The sequence below is a fragment of the Girardinichthys multiradiatus genome, chromosome 1 (genome assembly GCF_021462225.1).
Source record: "Girardinichthys multiradiatus isolate DD_20200921_A chromosome 1, DD_fGirMul_XY1, whole genome shotgun sequence".
Taxonomy (NCBI): domain Eukaryota; kingdom Metazoa; phylum Chordata; class Actinopteri; order Cyprinodontiformes; family Goodeidae; genus Girardinichthys; species Girardinichthys multiradiatus.
Window position 1 is genome coordinate 11705851 of NC_061794.1, and position 23351 is coordinate 11729201.

Sequence of the window (23351 nt, forward strand, 5' to 3'; positions counted from 1 at the left end):
TAACCCTAAACCTAACTATTACCAGTGCATGCCTAACCCTAACCTTAACCTAAACTCAATTCACACCTTAGTCCTAAACCTAACCGTTAGCAAAATAGGTCGTGAGGACCAGCAAAATGTCCTCACCTTGGTACAAACGGTCCTCAATTTGATGGTGAAATCGGGAAAATGGTTCTCACTGTGATGCCAAGACAGGAACACACACACACACACACACACAAACACACACACACACACACACAGGTGAATGCACAAACCCGCCAGTGGATACAGACCTCTCTGGTAATGATGTCACAACCGCCTGCATAACAAGCTAAAATATCTTTGTTTTATAAATTCCCCCAGAGTTGTGAGGATAGCATCACTCACTATTCTGCGAGTAGCAGCCATAACCCTCCTACTCCATATCCAACTATAGAAAATAGCCTAAGTGCTTCAGACCCCGCCCCTACAAGCAGTTAAAATATGGACATCACCGGGTGACAGGTTTTGACCCAGCTTGCATGTCAGAGGGGAACTCCTCCCCCTGGATGTACAACACTGATCTTGGTAAGTACATACGTAAATACATATATAACAGATAAAAATAGAGAGATGGAGAGAAACAGGATGATGAAGACAGAATGACATATATACCCAGAGAGTGCAGGGTAAGGGAAAAGAGCGGAGGCCTGGATGGACTTGAATCAGGTTGTTACTTAGACTGTGTTAATATGAGAATAAAAATTGTTTACATGTTGTTTTGATTTACAGACGATCCAGTTTATAAGTTGTCCCTGAATGCACCTTATAAGTTCAGCTGGGATACCCCTCTCCTCAGAGGGAATCCTGCTGACATGTCTGCTGCTCTGCAGCATTTTAGGCTGGTTGAATGCTACTGCAGAGGAAACAATCTCCATTACCGGTGGTGTTAACATGCAGCTTGAAGTTGTTTCTAGAGAGTAATTAAGTGTTGGAACATACTGAAAAAACTTTGGTTCGGTGCTACTTTTTTCTTTGTTGGTCTGGATTAACTTTGCAACACTATTTGATCATGTTATCTTTGTTTCTTTAAAGGCTTACTAAATAAATAGCTAGAGAATGGATTCTAAAAACTCTAAATGGACTCTAAAAACCCAATTCTAGAATTTGACCATCTAAAATAAGTTTATTAGTTTAATCTGTGTTTTCTTTGCTGATCATTCTAGACTTGTAAAGCCTCACCTTTTGATCCTGACGGTCTGTGTCTGTCTCCTCACTCACAGTCTTCAGATGCCAGTTGTTCAGGCTGGTGTATTCCTCCAGGATAGACACCACTGTCGCTTTAAGGTCTTCCGTGGACGCAGAGCGACCCTGGAACTCACTCCCGTCCAAACGGTTAGCCGGCGCTGCCACAGCGATGCCGGCAGCACCCCTCACCATCTCGTTCAGGACCATGGCGGCCGGCTTCCTGTACGCTGACGACTGCCGATACAAGTCCAGGAGGTGATCAGTGAGAAGGTAGATATTGCCATAGTAACCTAGGAAATGCAAACGGAGAAGATAAAGAATAGTTAAAAGGTTTTTAGAAGTATGTTCTTTTGGAGCTTTTAATCATTTATTTGAATTCTTTTTCTATGGTGGAATCAATTCATTTGAGTTTCACTTGTGTTTGAAAAGTGCGGTATAAATAAAGCTGAAATCAATTGAACTGAATGTTTTAATTCGGTGTCTTAACTTGACAGGCCTGATAGCTTAAAATTAGTGATCATGATTGACTGCATCTGGCCGTCTCTCTTGTTGAAAAGCACTGATTGAATTTAGCAATACTTGGTAAGAATATTTTTAAGTAAAAATGTAATTGTTTAGGATGCTCAGAAACAACTAAAGGAAAGTTTTGTAGTCAACCAGGACAAATATTGAGCTGTTTGCAGGAGACAACTTGAAGCTCACACCTAAGAACACTGTATCAACTGTTAGGCATGGTGGTGGTAGCATCATGCTGTGGGACTGTTTCACTGCTTGTGGTACCAGTACATTGCACAAGATGAATTAGGTCTGCACGGTATTCCGTAAATGTATTGTTATTTCAATATCACCTTAAGCAACACGAATATAGCACAAAGACATTAATACTTGTTTATTTATAGCGCCCTCACCCACCCAAAGTTCTCTAACTTTATCTCAGTTTTACAGGTTCAATGTTGGGCAAAGCTAAAAGTTCCAACAGAACACTGGATAAAACAGGCCAACACTTGACCTGACCAAAACTGAGCCTTCCACTTCATTAAAATTTTGTGGACTATGCTGAAAGTCGAGTTCATACAAGAAAATAAACCGATTTAAATGAGCAGTAAATATTTTTGAACAGAGGTGTCAAAAAAAAAAAGGTCAGAATTATGCCAGAAGCTTCTTGGTGGCTAAAAAAAAAACTGTTAGAGGTGTTACTTGCAATAGGACATTAAATATCACCATGGGAGTGCGTCTATATTTGAGGTTATATCTGGTGTGGATTAGAGAACATCCACAACAAATTTCAACTTAGGCACCCAGTTCTTGTTGGTAAATCCTTTGCAGCTGTAAATCATGTGACCATTCCACCACTGGAAAAATGGCTGTTCAATTAAATCATTAAAAGCCCCAAATTAAGATGACATCCATGTCCATGATGAGTGTATCCAGACTTCTGCATCATAATACCTAATGTTCGGCAGATTTCCATGAGCACGGAGAAGATCTTCTCATCTGTGAAGTACAGAAAATGCTTCCGCTGTGTGTGAGCGGTGTAGGAGTCATGAGAGCTTGAGTAGCCATCTATGGGGTCAGTGTAGCTCCTTTCCTCCACAATACGCACATCCATCACATCCAGCTCCAGCACCTGCAAGACATTTTCAACCCCGATTAACAACAATTTGGGATAAACTGTAAATTCTTCAGGATAAGACTAGAAAGCTCATCAGAGTTCATGTGATGACCAAAGCAACTGCTTTTAGCGCTGCTGCACTCAAGCTCCCACACAGGCTGGATTAATTCATATTTCAAAATGTCTACTACAATAACAAAGCTTTCATCAACTTATGACCATTACTGCCTTATACAACGAATGGATATATGCAAAATATACAAAAAAATGTATTTATAAATTATAAGTGTGACATTACACAAAAATAAACATATTTTGTTTTCCACCAAACTAAGTTCAATTATTGGACTGATAAAAATGAGCATTTACAGGAATTACATTTCTCTAATAAACCCCACATAGCAACTATGTACTACATGCTAAATACTGTCAAATATGTCTATGAAACATATCAGGAAGTTTGAAACGGTAAAATATGCCGCCAGTATATTTGTAAGAAATTACAGTGCCGTAAAAAAAGGTTTGCGCTCTTACACACGTCTCCTGGATCAGATTTGTTTTGGCCACATTTGAAGGTTTCAAAAAAATCGAACAAATTTTAATAGCAGACCAAGATAACCTGAGTAAATGCAAAAAGCTGTATTTAAAAAACAATTTCATTTGTTAAGTAAAAAAGAACCTATTCAAGCCAACCTGGTCTTGTGTGTTATAACCTAAACATAATAACTGCTCTACAAACCGGCAATAAGTCTTTAGCACCGCTTTAGGGAAATTTCGGCCCACTCTGTATAAAATTGATTTCATTCAGTTACAGTTGTGTTTTTGATCATTACATGATATTTATGTCCAGATTTTGACTAGGCCACTTCAAAACCGTAATTTTTGTTTTATTGAGCTATTCAGAGGTTTGGGTCAAGAAACGTTCAAACACCGTCCTTCAGGATTTTCTGGTAGAGAGCAATATAAATATAAAACCATTTGTTACCTGCATTAATGCTTTAGAGATCCTGTCCAGGTGTGCAGCAGAGTTTAGTACCACAGAGACGAGTGGTCCCAAGACTTTCAGGTAACCAAGGAACACATTGAGGACAAACAGCTTCTTCTGGTCGTCAGAGGTCCTCATCAGCCGGGGGAGGGAGGTGGCTAAGGAGTGGAGATTCTCAGACAAGACATCAGTCAAGTTCTTACTGGCTGTGCCACTCTGATTCCTCTGTGATACGTCTCTCAGAGCAACCTCACACCTAGAGGGGAAGATATAAACTTCAGTTAAAAATGCGAGTCAAATTTATTTATTTTTTTATTCATTCTTTCTTCCACACAGTGAAAATAAACCTTTCTCTGACTCTGGGCTCATCGTCGTTGATCGCTCCCACCAGCGCTTCCAGTAGCGGCCCCACGCACTCTTTCAGCGACTGACCGCACGTTGCCAGCAGATGGTCGGCCAGCTCCACCATTTCCAGCCTTACCCTCCAGTGCTGGTGGGCTGAGGTGCAGGAGATGATCCTCTTCAGCAGCACACACAGCTTCTCCACCGTTCCCTTCACCCAGTCTGGAGTACGTTGGACCACGAGCTGCCTGATCCTACCCAGGTCTGAGGAGGGAGTTTTACAGGACTGCCTGCTCTGCAGCTGGGAATCCTCCATGACCAGCCCCACAAACCTGGACCACACCTGAATATTAAGAGGAATTTTTGATTTTCCTACAGTGTTAAAAGTATTTATGGCCCTTGAACTTTATCACATTTTGTCAAGTTGCAGCAAGAAATCCCACAGTATTTTCTAGTGATTTTATGTAATCGACCAACACAAAGTAGCACATGGAGGAACAAGTATAGATAGTTTTCAAAGCATTTCAAAAACAAATATCTGAAAAGTGTGACATTCATTTGTATTCAACTCCCATGAGTCAAGACTTTGTAGAACCACCTTACGCTGTTTTTGGGGTATGGGTCGTACCCCCTTTCCATGTTCAGATGAAAAATTCAACACTGTTCTGTAGGGTGTTGTTATATACAGGGTTCCTCTACATTCTTCATATCAAAATCCCATACTATTCCAGACTCAAATTTTTTTTTTGTGCCTATTTTTAAAGAATAAAAAGATTCTTTGTAAATTTCTACAGTGGTCAGACTTTAAATATAAACAGGCAGATGGTCCATACAACAACTGTACTATGGTACAGGGAATAACAGAACTACAAATAATGTTATGTTCCTTTTTATCTTTATCCATGCTCAACCAGAACTGGAAAATAATTCAATCAAATTCAAAAGTAGAGTATTCCAAACTCCACAGCAACCATGTTTCTAACTGCTTTGAACTTTGAACTCTGCTGTCTTTCTTGGTCTTCGTGATGCCGTTTATTCAGTGATATTCAGACTAAGATTACCGAGATCACTGAGATCAAATGACAGACACGGAGAAGCTAACAGCTAATTAGGTTAATTGTGAAGGCGAACGGTTGCACTGGATTTTGCTTAGGAGTAACAGAGTTAAGGGTGCTGAATCAAATGTAACGCCGACATTTCTTTTTCCGTCCACCTTACAACCATGCTCTACTTTGTGCTGGTCCAAATGAAATAAAATCCAAATGAAATACATAAACATGTGTGTTGTTACGTGACATGATGTGAATAAGTTTAAGGGGTATCAATACTTTAGCAAGGCACCGTACACTACCATTGTTGACATAACACGTTAACCTATTTTACTATACAGTGTAGTGCTTTGTTTTATTATGCAATAAAATATGAAAGCAATCGGTGTTATTTAGATTTAGATAGAGATATTTTACCTTAATGGCTCTGACAGTAACTGCATGGCCTTGCCTGAGATCTCCAGTGATGATCCTTGCTAAAGCCTTAGTGATCCCAGGTAAGAACGAAGCCATGGTGCCACCTACAGAACATCGCTCATCCGATGATGGGACAACGTGTTCCTGAGTGCAGTCACAATGCAGAATCAAAGACTGGAGGCACTTCAAGGCTGCTGCCTGAATATCTCTGGATTTGTCCTTCTCCCCTAAAATTAGCAGGAGCGATATGGCGGCACCCAGTTCAGGCAGCATCATGGGTTCATAGAGTTTGAAGACTATATCACCATAAGCAGCGTGAAGCAGAGCATTGAGGCACCTCAGCATGGCAGATCTCAGCTCCTCTGATGTATCTGCAGGTTTACCCGGGTCTGTGGGGGAGCAGAGGCAGCTGCAGAGCTCTGAGAACAGGTCACGGAGGGTGTCCCAGCTCTGGACACAGGTCCTCTCCAGAACATAGCTCACTGCCTCGGCCACAGCCTGCACCAGCTTTTCCTTTTTCCCTCCAGTGACTTTAAGGACAAAGCGGAGGGGGAAAAGGACGTACTCTTGGAGCTGCTGTAGTGAGCCTTCATGGACGTCTTTTAACTGTTCGCTCAGCGTCTCCACATTGGTCACAGTGGGCTCCTTGGTGAGCAGCACACAGACTGGGCGCAGATAGGCAAAGGCAACCTTTGGATCATTGATCTGAGACATGACTGGAGGCATCACAGCATGGGTCACTGCTGTAAGAGGGCAGGGAGCAGTTAGTTATCACTTCAATGACTGTGTTCTTTAAGGCAACTTCCTTTTAGCATTTTCACTGAATCTATAAGAATATGCTCATTTGTGAAGTCGTTAGGGTTGAGCGAAATAACAATATGGTGGTTCAACAAGTGACAGCCAACCTCTCTACCTCCGTGAACGTCTATGGTGAAAACAGAGGCTGAGCTCATTAGCTTTAGGTTTTCTCTGCTCTTCAATCGCAACAAAATAACTCAGGTTATGGTTTTTTTCTTTCACGATTTAGCATAAAGATAAATGCACTGAAAAACATGAGCACACATTTAAAAGGAAAGTCTACGTCATATAATCGAGAGTAAAATGTTGCACCTCAATGTTGTTCAGATTCGGCTAACAGCCTTAATCCTGCGAAATAATAATAACAGCCTACCTTCATACCAGCCACGGTAGGAGTTGACGATAAAAAGTCAGTGAAACGAGCTAAATAAAGTACAAAACATCAACATCTCGCACTGACGAAGTTGCCGCTGAATCCCGTCATTATTCTGCGCCAGCGACGCATAATTGTGATGCAAACTAAAGATTTCCGGTTGTTTTCAAAATAAGACTTTTTGACCGTTACAAACTACTATGTAGTTTATATTAATAGAATAGAATTTTTAATTGACATTAAATTATAAATAAATCTGAGTATTGATATACATTGTGCTCCCCATAATCCTGCCATTTAACATGTTTGTATTTTATTTCTTTCAGGTTTGAGAATAAAGTGGTTTAGTTGCACCCATCTATCCAATGACTTCAACTTACAGATCCAGGAGAAACTGCAGTAATCCATCTCCCCAGCGGGACTCTGCAACTCATTCTCTGGGACCTTAAAATATTCCCATGAGAGAAGAGAAAAATAATTCCCTTCAGAGAGTTTTGGGGATGCCCTGGGGAATTCCTCCCAGTAGGAAAAGCCCGATAATCCTCCAAAGGGAGGCGCTCAGTAGGCATTTTGATCAGATGACCCTTAATTGACTGTTGTTGATGTGGAGAGGCAGCTAATTCATCCCTGCAGACGATGCCTCAATCCATATCCCCATCTCCTGCTGCATCCTACTATAAGTCATAAAAGACACCAAGATATTTCATGTACTGTATAAAACAAAGTTTGACCCCTGACCCATTCAGATTGAAATTCATTTCATGTTCGTTTTAATATAAAATGCTAGTTCACAATCAGTAATCAATGAAACCATGCTTGTAGCTGGAAGAAAAACATTATCAACAAACTAATTCAAATCAAACATCATCTTAAGTCACTTCCCAAGACAAACATGCCCTGTTCAGTCCAAATCAGTTTGAATTAGTCTGACTCAGGACCTGCACAGAAACACAGTTGGCAGCACTGTTGCCTTTCAGCAAAATTTGGAGTCCCAGGTCGGGCTCTTTCTGCATGGAGTTTGCATGTTCTCCCCATGCTTGTGTGGGCTCTGTAAGGGGACTCCCGCTTCCTCCCTCTATCCAAAATATGATTGTAAGGTTAACTGGTCTCTTTAAAATGCCTTTAGGTATGAGTGTGTGTATGATTTAGGATGTATCTTTTCTCCGTTTTAAGTCACCCAAGTTTAAAGGAATACGTTATAATAAACCTCGACTGAACAAACGCAAAATCTTTGTTTTATTGTGAAAGAATAGCAGTTTGAACGGAAGTCTGATCTTTATTCACTGTTACTAAGCTGACGCCGGTCTGTTGGCACTGTCCTGTGTGTGTAGAGCTTTTTTTGTTCATGGCAATATCTTATTAAAACGAACCATGTTGCTGTCACGTTTCCCGTAGCCGGACCTGTTTTCAGAGAAGTCGTTTACTCACGGAGGTAATAAAGTTGCTTTGTAACCAGTGTTGGCGCAATCTAACCGGAAAGACGGATAGCAGCAAATATCTCAGTGGGTTTCAGTACCCAAATCAAGCGCATAGGTTACAGCGGCAGAAGCATTTGATTATAGCTTACTTTACGGCACTGTGAGAGACGATTGAGCTTATTTTATTAATGCAGTCAGAACATAAAGCATGTCTCTCGAGACTAGACTAGCTAGACATCTTTTGTGTCGTTTTTCGCTAACAGTAGCTGGGAAATTTACGTCCTTCGGCATGATCCCATGAACGGCAGTGAAAGATGTAAACAACACCTAAGTCTTTAAAAGGAAAAGAGCGTAATTTGTTTTAAGTTTTTTTTTTTTAAGGTTTGGATAAAAAGATAAATAGAAAACAAGAATATGGAAACACGTTCCAGACTTTATTACCTGCTTGACTCACTGTTGACATGATAAATAATTATCTTTTGCCTAAGCTGCACTTTCCAGTCTGTGTTTTTAGAGTTTTTAAGTGTTTAAAGGAACTAGGTACAAAGAAGTGTTTCATCCATCCATCCATCCATCCATCCATCCATCCATCCATCCATCCATCCATCCATCTATCTATCTATCTATCTATCTATCTATCTATCTATCTATCTATCTATCTATCTATCTATCTATCTATCTATCTATCTATCTATCTATCTATCTATCTATCTATCTATCTATCATCATCCATCATCATCATCATCCATCCATCCATCCATCCATCCATCCATCCATCCATCCATCCATCCATCCATCCATCCATCCATCCATCCACCCACCCACCCTTCCTTCCTTCCTTCCTTCCTTCCTTCCTTCCTTCCTTACAGTCTATGTTTTTAACAGGTTCCATCTTTAAAGCTAAAATTCTGTACAGAGAAATTCCACTGTACTCCCTTTGTTCATTGAGTATTTCCCTATTTAAATGAACTCTACATTTCCATCTTCTTCTTTAGGGCGGTTTGATGCTGGCAGCTCCTGTCCCACCCTGCGCCAAGCTGTCAGGATGGATGAACAAACCCTGGAGGCTGCGATTGCCGCCTATGGTGCTCAGCTGCAACAGGTGGAGACGGCCCTGTCAGCAGACCTGGACCCAAGCCAGCAGCCGGACCTGCTTAAACTGAAGGAAGACCTTTGCCAGCTGATAGAGCTCACAGAAGCCAGCCTGGTGTCTGTCAAAAAGAGTCGGCTGCTGGCCAGCTTAGAGGACAGTAGCGAACTGTACATGAACACCTCAGAGGCAGCAGCTGAAACCAGCAAGGCAACCGAGAGTCTGAACTCAGAGTTTGCTGCTTTTTACTCTGAACTGGGAGAGTGTTCAGGTAGCAGCTCTGATACCAGAGAGAAGGATGAGGACGTAGAAGGCAGAGGAGTAGATTGTGAAGAGGAAGAAAACGAAGAAGACGAGGAGGGTGAAGATGAGCTTAGTGGTACCAAAGTAAGAGCGCCCTACAGGACGTCGTGGGGGACGCTGGAGTATCACAACGCCATGGTGGTCGGGGCAGAGCCGCCGGATGGAGAAGAGGCACAGGTCAGAGTGCTCTACGTCTACCCCACTCAGAAATCGATGAAACCATGCCCGTTCTTCCTGGAGGACAAATGTCGCTTTCAGGAGAACTGCAGGTAAAACAAATGTTCTTCAAAGAAAGTTTTATTTTCATGACTCAGAATTTTATTGTGCAGATATTTACAGCGCCTTGCAAAAGTATTCCTATCCCACTGACGTTTTCCTCGATTCTTCACATAACCATAAACTTCAGAGTATTTTACTGGGATTTCACGTGACAGAGCAACAAAACGTACTGCTTATTTGAGAGTGGAAGGAAAAGGACTTTTTGGTTTTCAACCTTTTAACAGATGAAAATCTGAAAAGTGTGGTGTGCATTTGAATTCCGCCCCTTTAATTTGCCACAGGCCATACACTGGACATGGGAGAAGGTCCTCTGGTCAGATGAGACCACAACTGACCTTCATTCAATTAAACAGTTGAAAAGAAGTATCAGTATTGAAAAATAATATTTCATGTTATTTCATTAAAATTGCCTGTTGGAAATTATTCCTACCCTTTTCAGTAATGAATAGAAAATGATTTTTGATGTTTCAGCAAACAAACCAGCTTGTTGCATGTTTCCACTGGTATTTTGACCATTTGTCTTTGGTGATGAGCTTGAGGTTGGAAGGCCTCCTGGCCGTCATCCTAATGTTTAACTCCTTCCATAAATTTTCCATCAGATCCAAGTCAGGATTCTGGATGGGGCGCTCCAAAGCGTTCATTTTAGTTTGAATCAGAAGCAACATTTCCAGGTCACTGTACGTTAAATGTGAGTTTAGCGAGGAGCATCAGTCAGTGCAATTTCTTTATTAATAACTCTGTAGTTTCATTGATTATCTGATTTACCTAGATGTAAGATTTCTAAGGTATTCTCTGATTATTGAAGGTTTTCCCACGGAGAGGTGGTGTACGTGTCCGAGCTCAGGGAGTTCCAGGACTGCGACCTCAGTAACCTTGAAGAGGGTTCTGCCTGTTTGGCTCGACATGAGGACAACATCTGGTACCCGGCCAAGATAAAAGGTAATTCTGAACTGTCAATGCAAGGTTTGAAAACAAAAAGCTGTTTAGGTGTCCCATAAAACGACAAAAAACATCGTAATGTTTTCTCCATCGTTAGAAATCGACAGTGGTTTCTACACTGTGAAGTTTGACTCCCTGCTGATGAAAGATGCTGTAGTCGAGGCTGATGGAGTTATCCCCCCTCTGAGAGAAGACGACCCGCTCTCGTCTGACTCGGATTCAGATGACACTGGAGATGCAGATTCAGTGGGATATGCAAAAGGTATAAAAACGTATGAAAAAAACCAAATATAGACCGGAATATACAAATATTTTTTCTGTTATTTTTCTGCAACAGTTCTAGACTCAGCTACAGAATCTGCTGTAACAGTAAACGGGACTAACTTTGGTGGCTGGGAGGCACATACCAGAGGCATCGGATCCAAGCTGATGCTCAAAATGGGCTACGAATATGGAAAAGGTGAGCATGATATTTATGTGATACCCCCTTAAGGCAGAAGAATCAAAGATGCATTTGTTGAACCATACTGCTTTTATTTTGAGTTAACACAGTTTAACTTCATCCAAGTCACGTCTTTTTGGAGTTATTTGGGGAGCTTATTAAGTTCACTGCTATGGAAGATGTCTTCTTTATTTTCTTTATGTACTTTCTTATGTTTGCCATTTTTGTCCTGCGTTTCTCTTATTGTTGAGCCAGGACTCTGAGCTTAAAGTGGCGGTGACATCGAATTTTTATGATTAATCCAATTACCTTTATGGAAAAGAAACATTAATCAAATATTTCAAAAAGTAAATTCATGCCGCTGAAATGACAAGTTGTTGAGATATATGGTCATAAATTTCACTAAAAAGGCACTTCCAGACTACTCCTTTGCGTAAAAGGGGAAACCCGACATGTAAACTGACCCCTGCTAAAAGGACAACCCAAACAGCAGCAAAGAATCTGATGTTTCTTTAGATATATTTTAGTCACTATCAGAGAGAGACACAGCAGAGTTAGATGAAGAAAGTCAGCTTTCATCATTTGGCAGAGCACAAGTGCTGCGGCGTGCGGACAACCAGACACTTTTTGCCGGATGCCGGATCACGGCCGGAGTCATGCATGAATAATACTGCACCACCAGGAAACAAGATCCAGATTTTCAAAATAATTCACTTCAGGACCAAAACCTCTCACCACAAAAACAGCTTCTTCCCGTCCGCAGCTCATTTACAAGGCCCCGGCCCCCCACTGACACTTTCCCCTTGCGAATATTGCCAACATCTCAGCACATGTAAATACTATTGTATTTAATTATATATTGTTGTCATTGTATATTTTTAATATTTACCACGGTGCTCTATTTTTTAAATAACATTCCCACACAACTTATTTTTGTTTTTAACTGCAAATTTCCAAATTTAATTATGTCAGCTGTATGCTTGTCTATGTGTAACACCTTACCACCAAAGCAAATTCCTCAAACATGTGAAACACTACTTGGCAATAAAGTTTTTCCTGATTCTGATAAAGACAGAATAGATGTCACTACATCAATAAATACACATATATATTTATATATACACATATATACTATCTATTGTTTATATTATATCGATTAGTTCAGTTACTGGGCTATATACATGAACTAAGGTATTATAAATTGAGGAATTAAACAATAAATGCACCAAACTAATCAACAAATATAGCGTTGCTGCACTCAGTGAACTCACCCACTGTAGAACAAAACATGAAAATATCTGGATGCATGAAACGAAGAGTGAAGCAGTATACCGTATTTTCCTCACTATAAGGCGCACTTAAAAACCTTTAATTTTTTCAAAAAATGACAGTGTGCCTTGTAATCCGGAGCGCCTTATATATGGATCAATTGGTTAATTGGTTGATCCATACTGGTTGTACACGGCGCTCTGTCAAAATGTTTCAGTACGACTGGTGAACTACAAAGCCGCACCGCTTGCAGCATTACAGCTACCGTAGTCAGGGGCGTCGCCGAAGTAATAGCGGTAAACACCTGTACTGTGCTTACTCCTAGTCCAACACCACTTGTGTGTGTATAACGTTTGAATGTACTGTTGCAGGAATTGCTTGAACTATATGTGATTAGAAGCTCAGTGTGTGGGGTGTATGTTTTGTGTGTGTGTGTATGGAAGATGTTGACATTACTCCTCCGGACAGAGGTGGCGCTGTGTGCTGCCGTAGCTGAGAATCAAGAGTGAAGGAGTGACGTCGGTATTATTGTGTGTGTGGGGTGGGTAGAGACGGCGACTGGAGCAGCGGTGTATGAGTTTGTAAGCCCTGTGTTTTTACGTGCTGTAAAGTCATTAAAAAGAACCCCGAATCTCGTCAACAACTCCGTGTTTTGATGCTGTTTCTTCATGCTCAACTCAGCAACGTATGAGTGAGGGAGTTAACCCCGAGGAAACTAGTAACTTCGGCCCTGGAGAAAGCGTCTCCCCTGTGTCATCAGACTACGGTCAGGGGACAGAAACAGGAAAGGTTAACAGTACTAACGTTTGATTTAGTGCATCAAACTGTTTCTTTTACGTGTTTACTGAATCAGGGAAAAGTTCCCTTTCACGTTTTAACTAACGTTTGATTTCAACTTCAACTTCATAGACTCCAATGCATTCCTAACGTGCGGTTGGCTCTATTCAATAGAATTCTATGTAGAGGAGACCTTACCATGAGAGTGAATGGAGTTATCAGAACGCTGGTTTGTAGTGTATTAATAAAGTTTGACTGACTTATCTGACTGTTTTGTTGACATTCTCTTTAGCACAGCTCCATCTAGTGGATGCGTAACGCAAACCCAGTCAAACGTTTGACTGCAGTAGCTTCTATTCTATGCGCCTTATAATCCGGTGCGCCCTATATATGAAAAAAGTTCTAAAATAGGCCATTCATTGAAGGTGCGCCTTATAATCCGGTGTGCCTTATAGTGCGGAAAATACGGTAACTGGTTTAACTTTCACAGAGTGAGTTGTTTTGGACATTTATCACTGGCTTTTATTGCACGATCTGCATATGGTTCTTGGAGCATCTCTGGGCTTTGCAGCGGACCGGACCGGAGTAGATACAGTAAATCCAGGGTTACAGTAAATATGGCACTGAGTGAAACAACCATAGGTGAAGCCGAGCAGCATGGAGCAGTAGTAGTAGACACAAGAGCTGAAGACACTACCTGGTGTCATTTTTATTAACTTTATATTAGAATCTTTAGAGAAACATGTAATATGTTACGTTGATATGACAGTGAAGATTTAGTTACTAAGCTGTACATGGGAGCAATCATATCATTTAAGTTTTATAGCTCTGATCCAGGCGGCTCTGAATCTCTTCGCTTAGGGAAAGTAGTGCAGACTATCGGTTGCTGTCGTATTCCTGCCACCACCAGCAATGCTCCGTTTCACAATATTAATGCTGTTTTTAAGCACCTTGGCTTCTACCTGAACCATTTATCATTGATGCTCACACAATGAGTGACCGGAGATTTCCCCTTTGTCGTCATTTCCGGGCGACTTTGGACTTGCAAATTTTAACAGCGAAATATGCCTATGTGTCACAATTGTCTTTCTTCACATCTTTAATCCTAAGATAATGTCAATTTCTGCCCAATTTCTTCAGCATTAGGATGTTTTCTTTCAATTTCTGCATTTATGGGAAAAAATGTCTCACAGGTACTTTTATTTCTGCAGTGACGCCTGCAGAGCTTTAGATGTTGTTTCGGGTTCTTTGTGACCTCCTGGATGAGTAGTAGGATGTCATTTTAGTTTGCCGGCCATTCCTGGGAAGGTTCAACACTATGACATGTTGTCTCTGTTCTGGATAATGACTCACTGTGGTTCGCCTCAGCCACAGAGTCTCTAGGTAGGGCTTTGTAACTGTTTCCAGACTGATAGATGTCAACTTTGTTTTTCATCTTTTCTTAGGGCATAGTGTGTTGCTTTCTGAAATCTTTCACCCTACTTCATGTTGTCAAATAGATTCAGATTAAGTGACTTCTTCATTCTATTAGTCTGGCAGGAATCAGAACTGAGTGAAATTACACCCATTCTTTCAAAAACTGTGGTTAATCTAAGTCAATTCACAATTTAACAAGGGGGCAATTCATTTTTTACAGCACTGCAGCAAACTTTCACTTTTTAACTACATTTTCACCTCATTAAAACAGAAAGTAGTGTCCTCTTTTCTATTTCTACTCAATGAAACTCGTAACATGCCTGAACACTGACAATATTATTGTGGTTTATTGTTACATAAATCAGGTGTGCCAAAATGAATATCCACTGAGCATAATGTGGGGATGATCAAATCTAAATTGTGTGAAAAAAAGGCTAAAGGTTAAGGCTCATTGAAGCCCCCTTTTAAAGACCTTAAGTGTGACTCCAATGTAGACTCGAAGCTTTTTCATTACATTTTGCGGCACATCCCAGTTAAATGAGCCAGGACTGGATTCCCAGAGTGGCTGTGATCCCAGAACAGACAAAAGATTCATCAATGCAAGTTTATTAAGATGTGTTTTATCTTCAAAAAGCATTGATCTATCCATAAGACTTAATAAATGAAAGGCTTCTTTAGGCACTGCCAAAAAAATACACGTTTGAAACTCAGACTATTTCTGGAACGTTTTCTTAGAGCCGATGAAACTAAAGTCAGTCTGTAGCTGAATGATAAGAGTAAAAACATTTGTAAAGGACTTTACATGGTTTTTGAACTGAAGAACAGAACATCATCCAGTCAGTCATGAATTTAAATGGCAGTCTGCCATTGTTTTTTTTTTATTGGTCATGTAGCTAGATGGGTTCTTTAGATGTAACAGTGGAATACAGCTGGTTCAGATCGGACCAAAGGTAGGTTTAGAAAGCCTTAATAAATCAGCCAATTAAAACAGCAGTATTATCTCACAGTAAAAAAAGTCTAAAAACTCCAACTGTTTACTTTAGTTACAGCCATGTTCATTTTTACAAGGCCTCTGCAACAATCATACTTTTTTTTTTTCATTAAATTTGTTTTTTTCATTTTTATTATGTTAATTTTAGGTCTTAAGAAGTCTCAAATATGCCCAGATTTTCCATAATAATTCTTAAATTACATTGATTTTATGTCTACATTTTGTACGTTCATTCGTTTTTCTTCCAATTTTCTTTTCACAGCATTTGCAGTTCTTACCGTAAAAAAAAACTACAAACCCCATGATGCGGGAAAGAAATTAGCCCTGTCCAAAGCAGTCAAAGCAATCAGTCATTAAAACTTACCTGCAAACTTGTGAAAGAATACTTCTCCTTAAACGTGATTATTAATAGCTTAGATTTTAAGTTCAACCGGCTCATTGATCAGGGGAACGTGTTCATTTAAAGAGGTTTGGAAGAGGTTAATAAATATTTTAACCTGCTAAGCTGTAAAGTTTAACATGAATTAATATGAAAGCTATTAAGTAAATTACAAAGTCGAGTTAGCTTTCCTAAATCATGTGGTCTGAAATGTAGGGCTGCACGGTGGTGCAGTTGGTAGCACTATTCCCTTGCAGCAAGAAGGTCCTGGGTTCAATTCCCAGCCGGGGGTCTTTCTGCATGGAGTTTGCATGTTCTCCCCGTGCATGCGTGGGTTCTCACCGGGTACTCCGGCTTCCTCCCACAGTCCAAAGACATGCCTGTTAGGTTAATTGGTTAATCTAAATTGCCCTTAGGTGTATGAATGAGTGTTTGTGTGTTGCCCTGCGATGGACCAGGGTGTACCCCGCCTCTCGCCCATAGACTGCTGGAGATAGGCACCAGCTCCCCCGCGACCCACTATGGAAGAAGCGGTAGAAAATGACTGACTGTTAAAAATGTCATAAAAAGCCTTAAATTTAATTTACATAAACTTGCTTTCACCAGTGCCACAGTTGTCGATACTTATAGTCTAATGAATATATATAATATATGAGTTTACTTTCTGAAATAATTGAATATTGAACTTCTTCTGGGCTGTACTTGTGTATATACCCCGAGGAAACAGAAACTCCTGGATTGAAAACTAGAAGTTACTAGAAACTCTGATCAATTTTATATAGCAAAGTAGAAAAAATAAATGTAGTCTAAAGGGATTGTTAATGACCTAATTATTGTGTCAGCACTGATTTAGTAACAAAAATACAAAACAATAATTTCTTGATTTTTGGATTTTTTTTTCTACTGAATAAATGTAGGTTGGAATTTTCTAGACTGTTCTTTGTGAGATTCTGCTGCTGCAATAAAATATTCATTTATTTTAAGGCTTTTTCCACATCCAAGGACAAATATTTCAATAAATGCGTAAATAAACTAAACCACTTGCAAACAAATAAGACTTTAGAGTGGAATGAGAGACAAATATTTAAGAGCAATACTAATGTCTCCTCAGGCTTAGGGAAGATGCAGGAGGGTCGAGTGGAGCCAGTGATGGCTGTGGTGCTGCCAAAGGGAAAGTCTCTGGACGAGTGTGCGGAGTTGACTCAGAGGCGTACCCAAGGCAGGGCTGCTAAAGATGGCTTACAACCTGGCCGGCCAAAGCGTCGCAGAAAGCCTAAAGTCTCCACCGGAGGGAGCCGTACCGTCTTTGACTTTTTAAACCACAAACTCGGAGACAAGAGCTCCGGTCCTGCTGAGGGGGGTGCTGCTGTGCAGTCAGGAGCAACCGGGGTGGAGGCTTACAGAGCGGGGAAAAGCACCAAGAGGAGTCTGAATGTGAAGCTCTTCCAGGCTGCAGAGAGGGTGGCCCAAACCGAGAGAGAGATCCAGAAACTAAGCGAGTCACTCGGCAGACAGACGAGCAGGTCAGTACAGAACATGGGCTCAGTCTGTTACTAACTTCACTTCTGTAAAATATGGAAACAATAAGAAGTTGAGTCATTATTAAATGTTACCCGGGTACAATGATAGTGGGGCTCTCAAAAGTGTATACACCCCTGGTAAAATGTCAGTATTTTATGTAAAAAAAAAAAAAATGAGACCATTTCAAATCTTTTCAAAGATCTTTCCACCTATAATGTCACATTAATCCTTACAGTTCATGTAAAAAAACGAATCTGTTGAAATAAGTAATAAGTATGCGCACCCTTAAACTAATAGCTGCCTTTTCTGAATTAAATTCAGTCTTTGGTGGGTGTCATTTACGTCATTTACTGAGTGTCTGTTGGAAACGTTCATCTCATCAGTCAGACTGTGAGAACATCTCTTGTTTTATCCCTTCTTCAGATCATTGAACAGATTTTCTTTTAAAATTAGTTTTGGGCTCATTCCAACACTTCAGCTTTCTTCTTGTGAACTCATACGTTTGTTGATCTGAATATATGCTTGGACTTGCTGCCATGCTGGAAAATAAAGACCCTCTTCATCCTCAGAAAAAAAGGAAGGAAAAATTATATTGATCACTTGAGAATTCATCAGAAATGTTCAGTTTTTCTACTGCTTTTTATAATTTTGTCTTATTGATAGTGTCTTTTCAAACTAAAGAAGCAATAAAGTAGGATTTCTAGTTTCATAAAACCATCAGCCAATAATAATTTAAATATGGATAAAAACTACATCTGTAATGCCATGCCTTGTGCAAAAAAATCAAACAAATTTATAAAACTCTTAAAATGTTGTTAAAATTGTGATCAACCTTGATCCTAAGTTAAAAATTGGATACATTTTTAGTAACAAATCCCTGTAGCAATAAAACTATTATTTTATTCTGCTTGAAAAAAGAAATATCAGCAGGTTCGTGCCCCACACTTTCAGAATCACTGATCTAAAGTAACCCCAGATCATGATATTGCCACCACCATGTTTCGCTGTGGATGTATGATGTTCTTTTCTTGGCAATCATAGCTATGGACCTGTGGCCCAAACGTTTACAGTATAACATATTCTCCTACAAGGTTCTGGAAGATTTTTGTCTTGCTACCATACTCCTAACACCAGACATATGATGAATACAGGAGATCATTGTCATGTGTAGGACCCAACCAGCACTGGTTGGACATTTCCTGCAGCTCTGTCAGTGCTGCTGTCAGCCTCTCGGCAGCTTCCCTGCCCGGTTCTAGTCCCGTTTCTCCTTCAAGTCTAGGAAAACGTTCCGTTTTTCTAATGTCTCTTTTGTTCCATATATGTTCTGGTTATTCTTACCTCTCAACACTGTGGCATGATGTTTATCTATAATGTTGTGGGAATTGTTTACAGTCTTGTGCTGACTGATACGTTTTTACAGTTAGATCTTTCTGGCTAATTTTAACCTTTCTGCAATCTTTAGCTTTAGCTAAAGGAGGAATATGAGCAAAGGTCAAGAAAATCCTAACAGGACAACAGAACTTTATTTGTGGTTAATCAGTTTCAGTATAATTGATTTTTAGGTGTGTTCTCAATAAGATTGAAATTACAACAAAAGGTGCTTCAATCAAATATTAGCTTAGGTTGTTGCAAATGTGTCCAGGTTATTGCCGCTTTTGTTTTTCCTTTATTAAATATGTTTGTTTTTTACTTGAATTGGATAAATGCTACATAACATGTTAGAAGACGGCTTGAAACAAGGTTTACTTTTTTTTACATTAACCTGCCAGTTTAACAGGACTTTTCCAAGCCAATTTGTCTCTCTTTTATGTCACTATGTACTGCTTTAATTTTTTTGTTGGATTACACACACATTAGCCACCATATGATGACTCAAAACACAGATTACACAACTTCCATTTAGTTAATATTACTAGAAAACATCTTTCCGTTTCCAGTAGAAGCAATTAATTCATATTCCCAAACAAGAACTGTGGGAATTGTGTAGAACTGCAAATAAGGTGGGAACATTTGTGGAGAGACTTTTGTTTCCACGGCCGACAGTGTTGCTAAAATCAACTTGACTTGACATCTCTTCTCTCCGCCTTCATATTTATTTGTTGTTTGTGCTTGTGTGCGAAGGGATTCATCCAGAGTGAAGCAGCTGGAGGAGAAACTGTCAGCAGCCCGCCGCCTGCTGGCCCAGCAGAAAGCACACGAGCTGTCCATCCAGAGAGACCACAGGAAAGCAGACACACACAAGAAGATGACTGAGTTCTAACCTCAGTTTTCCCCATGACTTAAGAAAGGCACTGCTCGCCTCTAATTCATATTCCTTGCTTATTGACAGTTCTCTGCCCTGTTTTATTTTAAAGATTCCTTCTGGATAATTTGTTGCCAGCATCATGGATTTTAGCAGGCAGTGGAGTCCTTTTTTAGTTGTTATTCATTGTAGATGGTTTATGGAAGTTTAACTGTACAACCGACAATGTTGTTAAAATAAACTTTCAATTGTCATGAACAAATTTTGATTTTACCACAAGTAAACATATTTTGCCTTCTTTATTTGGTTCCAACACCACAGCTGAACCGTTACTGGAAGTTTATCACATTATGTGACATCACAACCACAAAATCCTATGGATTTTATATAAAGTTGTACATAATTTTAGGAGGTAAAGGATATTCTCGTTTCAACATTTCAAGAAGAGTGGTGTGTGTTTGTATTCTGGTCCCCTGAGTCATTACACTGTAGATCCACCTTTCACTGCAACAATAGCTGCAAGTCTAGCTGCAGGTGTGTCTCTAGCAGCTTCATGTGTCTGGAGACTGAGATGTGTTTGCCCCCAGCTCCCCTCTCCCTAGTGAAGAAAAGCATTCTCACAGCATGATGCTGCCACTGCCTTGTTCCACCATAGAGATTGTGCATCTAGGCTGATGTGCAGTGTTAGTGCCTACAACACAGTGTTCCACATGGACGCCAAAAAGCTAGATTATGGTCTCATCTGACCAGAGCACCTTCTTACACATTTATGCAATGTCCCTACATGGCTTGTAGCAAACAGGAATTTATTTTTTGCTAGATTTGTGGAGTGTGACAATAATAGTTATCCTGCCACAGATTCTCCCACCTGAGCCGTGGATCTCTGCAGCTTCTCCAGAGTTATTTGCTTCTTGGTTGCTTCTCAGATTCTTGCCTCTCCAGCCTCTCTGTTTCAGCCATGTCTTTGTAGGTATGCAGTGGTGCCATAGTCTTTCCACTTTTAGATGATGGACTGGATGGTGCTCTGGGTAATATTCAGAGCTTGGGATATTGATTTATAACGTACCCTTTCACCCATGCTGCGATCCAGTTGCCACTGTTCTCTAAAAAACAGGTGAGGCTTTCACATAACAGCTGGATTGTTATTGAAATAAAATTACACGCAAGTGGATTCTAATCAAGGTAACTGTTTTTAAGCTATCAGAGTAAAGGAGGCCGATTGCTGTTGCACACTACACACTTAAGATTTTTATTTGCATGTATTGTTTCCTTCCACTTCAATGTGTACTACTTTGTGTTGCTATATTAAATAGGAACCCAATAAAATACATTGGAATAGCCATTTATAACAGAACACAACTTGGAAAGGTTAAAGGATTGTGGATGTTTTTAGCAAGGCACTAAAGTCATTCAACACTTTTCTGAGAGGGGTTCTGACTGGAGCCTGCTTTGGTGCTTTGTGCCATTTACTCAGTATTACAGAGTTTTTACTATTTCATCCTCAGGAGTTTGCAGTGTTTTAAAACAATTCCCAAACCTCATATAGCACACACAGCATCTGCGAAGCTGCAATTACCTCTCTTTTTAATAATAAATCTGGGTAGCAGCTTGGCACACTCAAGGCTTTCAAACTGCTTTCAAACTGCTGCTGCAGAGCAAATATTCACATTCTCAAATCTTTATTTTGCTCCACATTTCTAAACTAAATGTGAGTTTTATGCCAGGGTAAGATTTAAAAAACTCACAAATGATTACTTCCCAAAAGAATCAGGTAAGCCTAACTCCGCTAAAGTTCAGGGATAGCCTGAGACCATGTAGGACGGTTACTGGAGGAACTAATGGCCGTCAGCAAATCTGAACAATCTCAACAGCCCTGCAGGGGAAGAGATCACACCAAACTTCATGTTAAAGAGAGAGCGTTTTAGGTGAGTGGATGGACCCTGTAAGAGATAAGGGTATATCCACACATACAGAGCTCCTTCCCCTTCCCCTCTCCCCTAGGGTAAACCCCCCATTTGCGCTCTGTTTCTGATGAGTGGCAGCACGTTGACTGCTGGTGACCAGAGGGGATCACTTGGAATATACTGATTGTAGGAGAAAATCGCCAAATGCACCATGTGTGTGGATTTAATGGGATCCCTGGAGGGTCAGAGCTTCATGCCTTCCCCATTTATAAGCCTTGGGTTTGCAGGGGAGAGGAGGGGGTGAGGGTGGTATTGCTTCTTCCAAGCCAGTGACAGATTTACCCTATGTGTCATCTGTATGCACCACACAACTCCTCCAGACATCTGTCACCTGACCTATTAGCGACATTTTCGCTGTTAATTGGCACTCATCACAGCCCGCATTATGAGATTAAGGAGGAGTGATGGAGGAATTGATTGGGCTTTTTATTTGGGACTGCTTGTTTAGCTGCAGTCCCTGACCCTGCAGCCTGAGCTTTCAAAGTATTTTTACACGTTAGGTTTTGTTGTTCATTTAATCAGTATGGGATACGTCAAAAAATTATTTTTTCTCTTAAACTTAAAATTGACAAAATATTAGCTTGTTTTTACTTCCCTTTTTTCTACCCTCTTAAACTATGCAACATAACATTCTAGCCATTATTTTAGCATGCAGTGCCTTGCAAAAGTATTCACATCCCTTGAACTTTTTCTTATTTTGTCACTAGATAACACAAACGTCATTGTATTTTATTGGTATGTGATCAACCAACACAAAGGATTGCCTGATTGTGAACAGGAAGGAAAATGAGATATTCTTCTTTTATTTTATTTTTTTACTAATAAAATATGGATACTTAGGCATGCATTTGTATTTAGCACTGTAAGTCAGCACTTTGCCAAACTACCTTTTGCTGTAATTACAGCAGCAAGTATTTGAGGTGTAGCAGTATCGCACATCTAGTGTTGAAATTTTTCGGCCAGTCTTTGCAAAGTAGCTCAACATCAGCCTAATTAGATGGAGATAGTCTGGGAATAGCAATATTTAGATCTTAGTTCTCAGGTTCCATCACCTTAGACCAGCTTCCCTGTCCCTGCTGAAGAAAAGCATCCCCACAGCATAATGCTACCAGCACTGTGTCTTAAAGTGGGCTATAGTGTGTTCAAGGTGATGTGCAGTGCTAGTTCGTTTAACTTGCAGGCAAAAAAAAGTGACATTTTGGTCTACTTTGACCAGAGCAGTTATGCTGAGTCCCCTGAATGGGACTTTTTATGGCTTCCTCTCAACAAAGAAATGGAATGGGCTACTAATAGTTGCCCTGTTGACAGATTCTCCCACCTGAGCTTTGGATCTCTGCAGCTCCTCCAGTTACCATGAATCTCTCGGCTGGTGTTCTGAAAAATTCTATCCTTGCCTGCCTTGTGAGTTTAGATCAAAGAGACTAAATGTACATTCTTCAATCAAACGAGGCGTGAAAATGTTGACAGGTGGGCGGGACTTCCGCTGGCTGGGACATCCTAGGGCGGGCCTTCCTGTGACGTAACCGGATATCATCA

General features: G+C 40.3%; 2 protein-coding genes across 2 annotated transcripts in view; one reads left to right on the forward strand and one right to left on the reverse strand.

Annotated features, from left to right (window-relative positions):
• The window catches only part of tti1 (TELO2 interacting protein 1), a 28203-nt gene extending 21279 nt beyond the window's left edge, over nucleotides 1-6924 (reverse strand). Inside the window, exons 1-6 of the mRNA XM_047371899.1 lie at nucleotides 6786-6924; nucleotides 5615-6357; nucleotides 4154-4491; nucleotides 3807-4062; nucleotides 2659-2836; nucleotides 1204-1499 (exon numbers count right to left, since the gene is read on the reverse strand). Coding sequence (XP_047227855.1) covers nucleotides 1204-1499; nucleotides 2659-2836; nucleotides 3807-4062; nucleotides 4154-4491; nucleotides 5615-6340 — 1794 coding nt within the window. The 5' untranslated portion in view covers nucleotides 6341-6357; nucleotides 6786-6924. The remainder of the gene's footprint in view (nucleotides 1-1203; nucleotides 1500-2658; nucleotides 2837-3806; nucleotides 4063-4153; nucleotides 4492-5614; nucleotides 6358-6785) is intronic.
• A 1138-nt stretch (nucleotides 6925-8062) lies between these two features.
• On the forward strand, nucleotides 8063-20124 carry zgpat (zinc finger, CCCH-type with G patch domain). The gene is made up of 7 exons (XM_047371502.1): nucleotides 8063-8217; nucleotides 9199-9865; nucleotides 10681-10814; nucleotides 10912-11076; nucleotides 11152-11274; nucleotides 17200-17611; nucleotides 19731-20124. The coding sequence occupies exons 2-7, from the start codon at nucleotides 9249-9251 to the stop codon at nucleotides 19867-19869; spliced, it is 1590 nt and encodes a 529-aa protein (XP_047227458.1). The 5' UTR covers nucleotides 8063-8217; nucleotides 9199-9248; the 3' UTR covers nucleotides 19870-20124.
• Nucleotides 20125-23351: the final 3227 nt, after the last annotated feature.

What these genes read in the sequence shown, in the direction of transcription:
- zgpat (XM_047371502.1), top strand. Translation starts at nt 9,249, where the DNA reads ATGGATGAACAAACCCTGGAGGCTGCGATTGCCGCCTATGGTGCTCAG. An exon ending in CGCTTTCAGGAGAACTGCAG is followed by an intron (nt 9,866 to 10,680) that starts GTAAAACAAATG and finishes TGATTATTGAAG; the next exon opens with GTTTTCCCACGGAGAGGTGG. An exon ending in GTACCCGGCCAAGATAAAAG is followed by an intron (nt 10,815 to 10,911) that starts GTAATTCTGAAC and finishes CTCCATCGTTAG; the next exon opens with AAATCGACAGTGGTTTCTAC.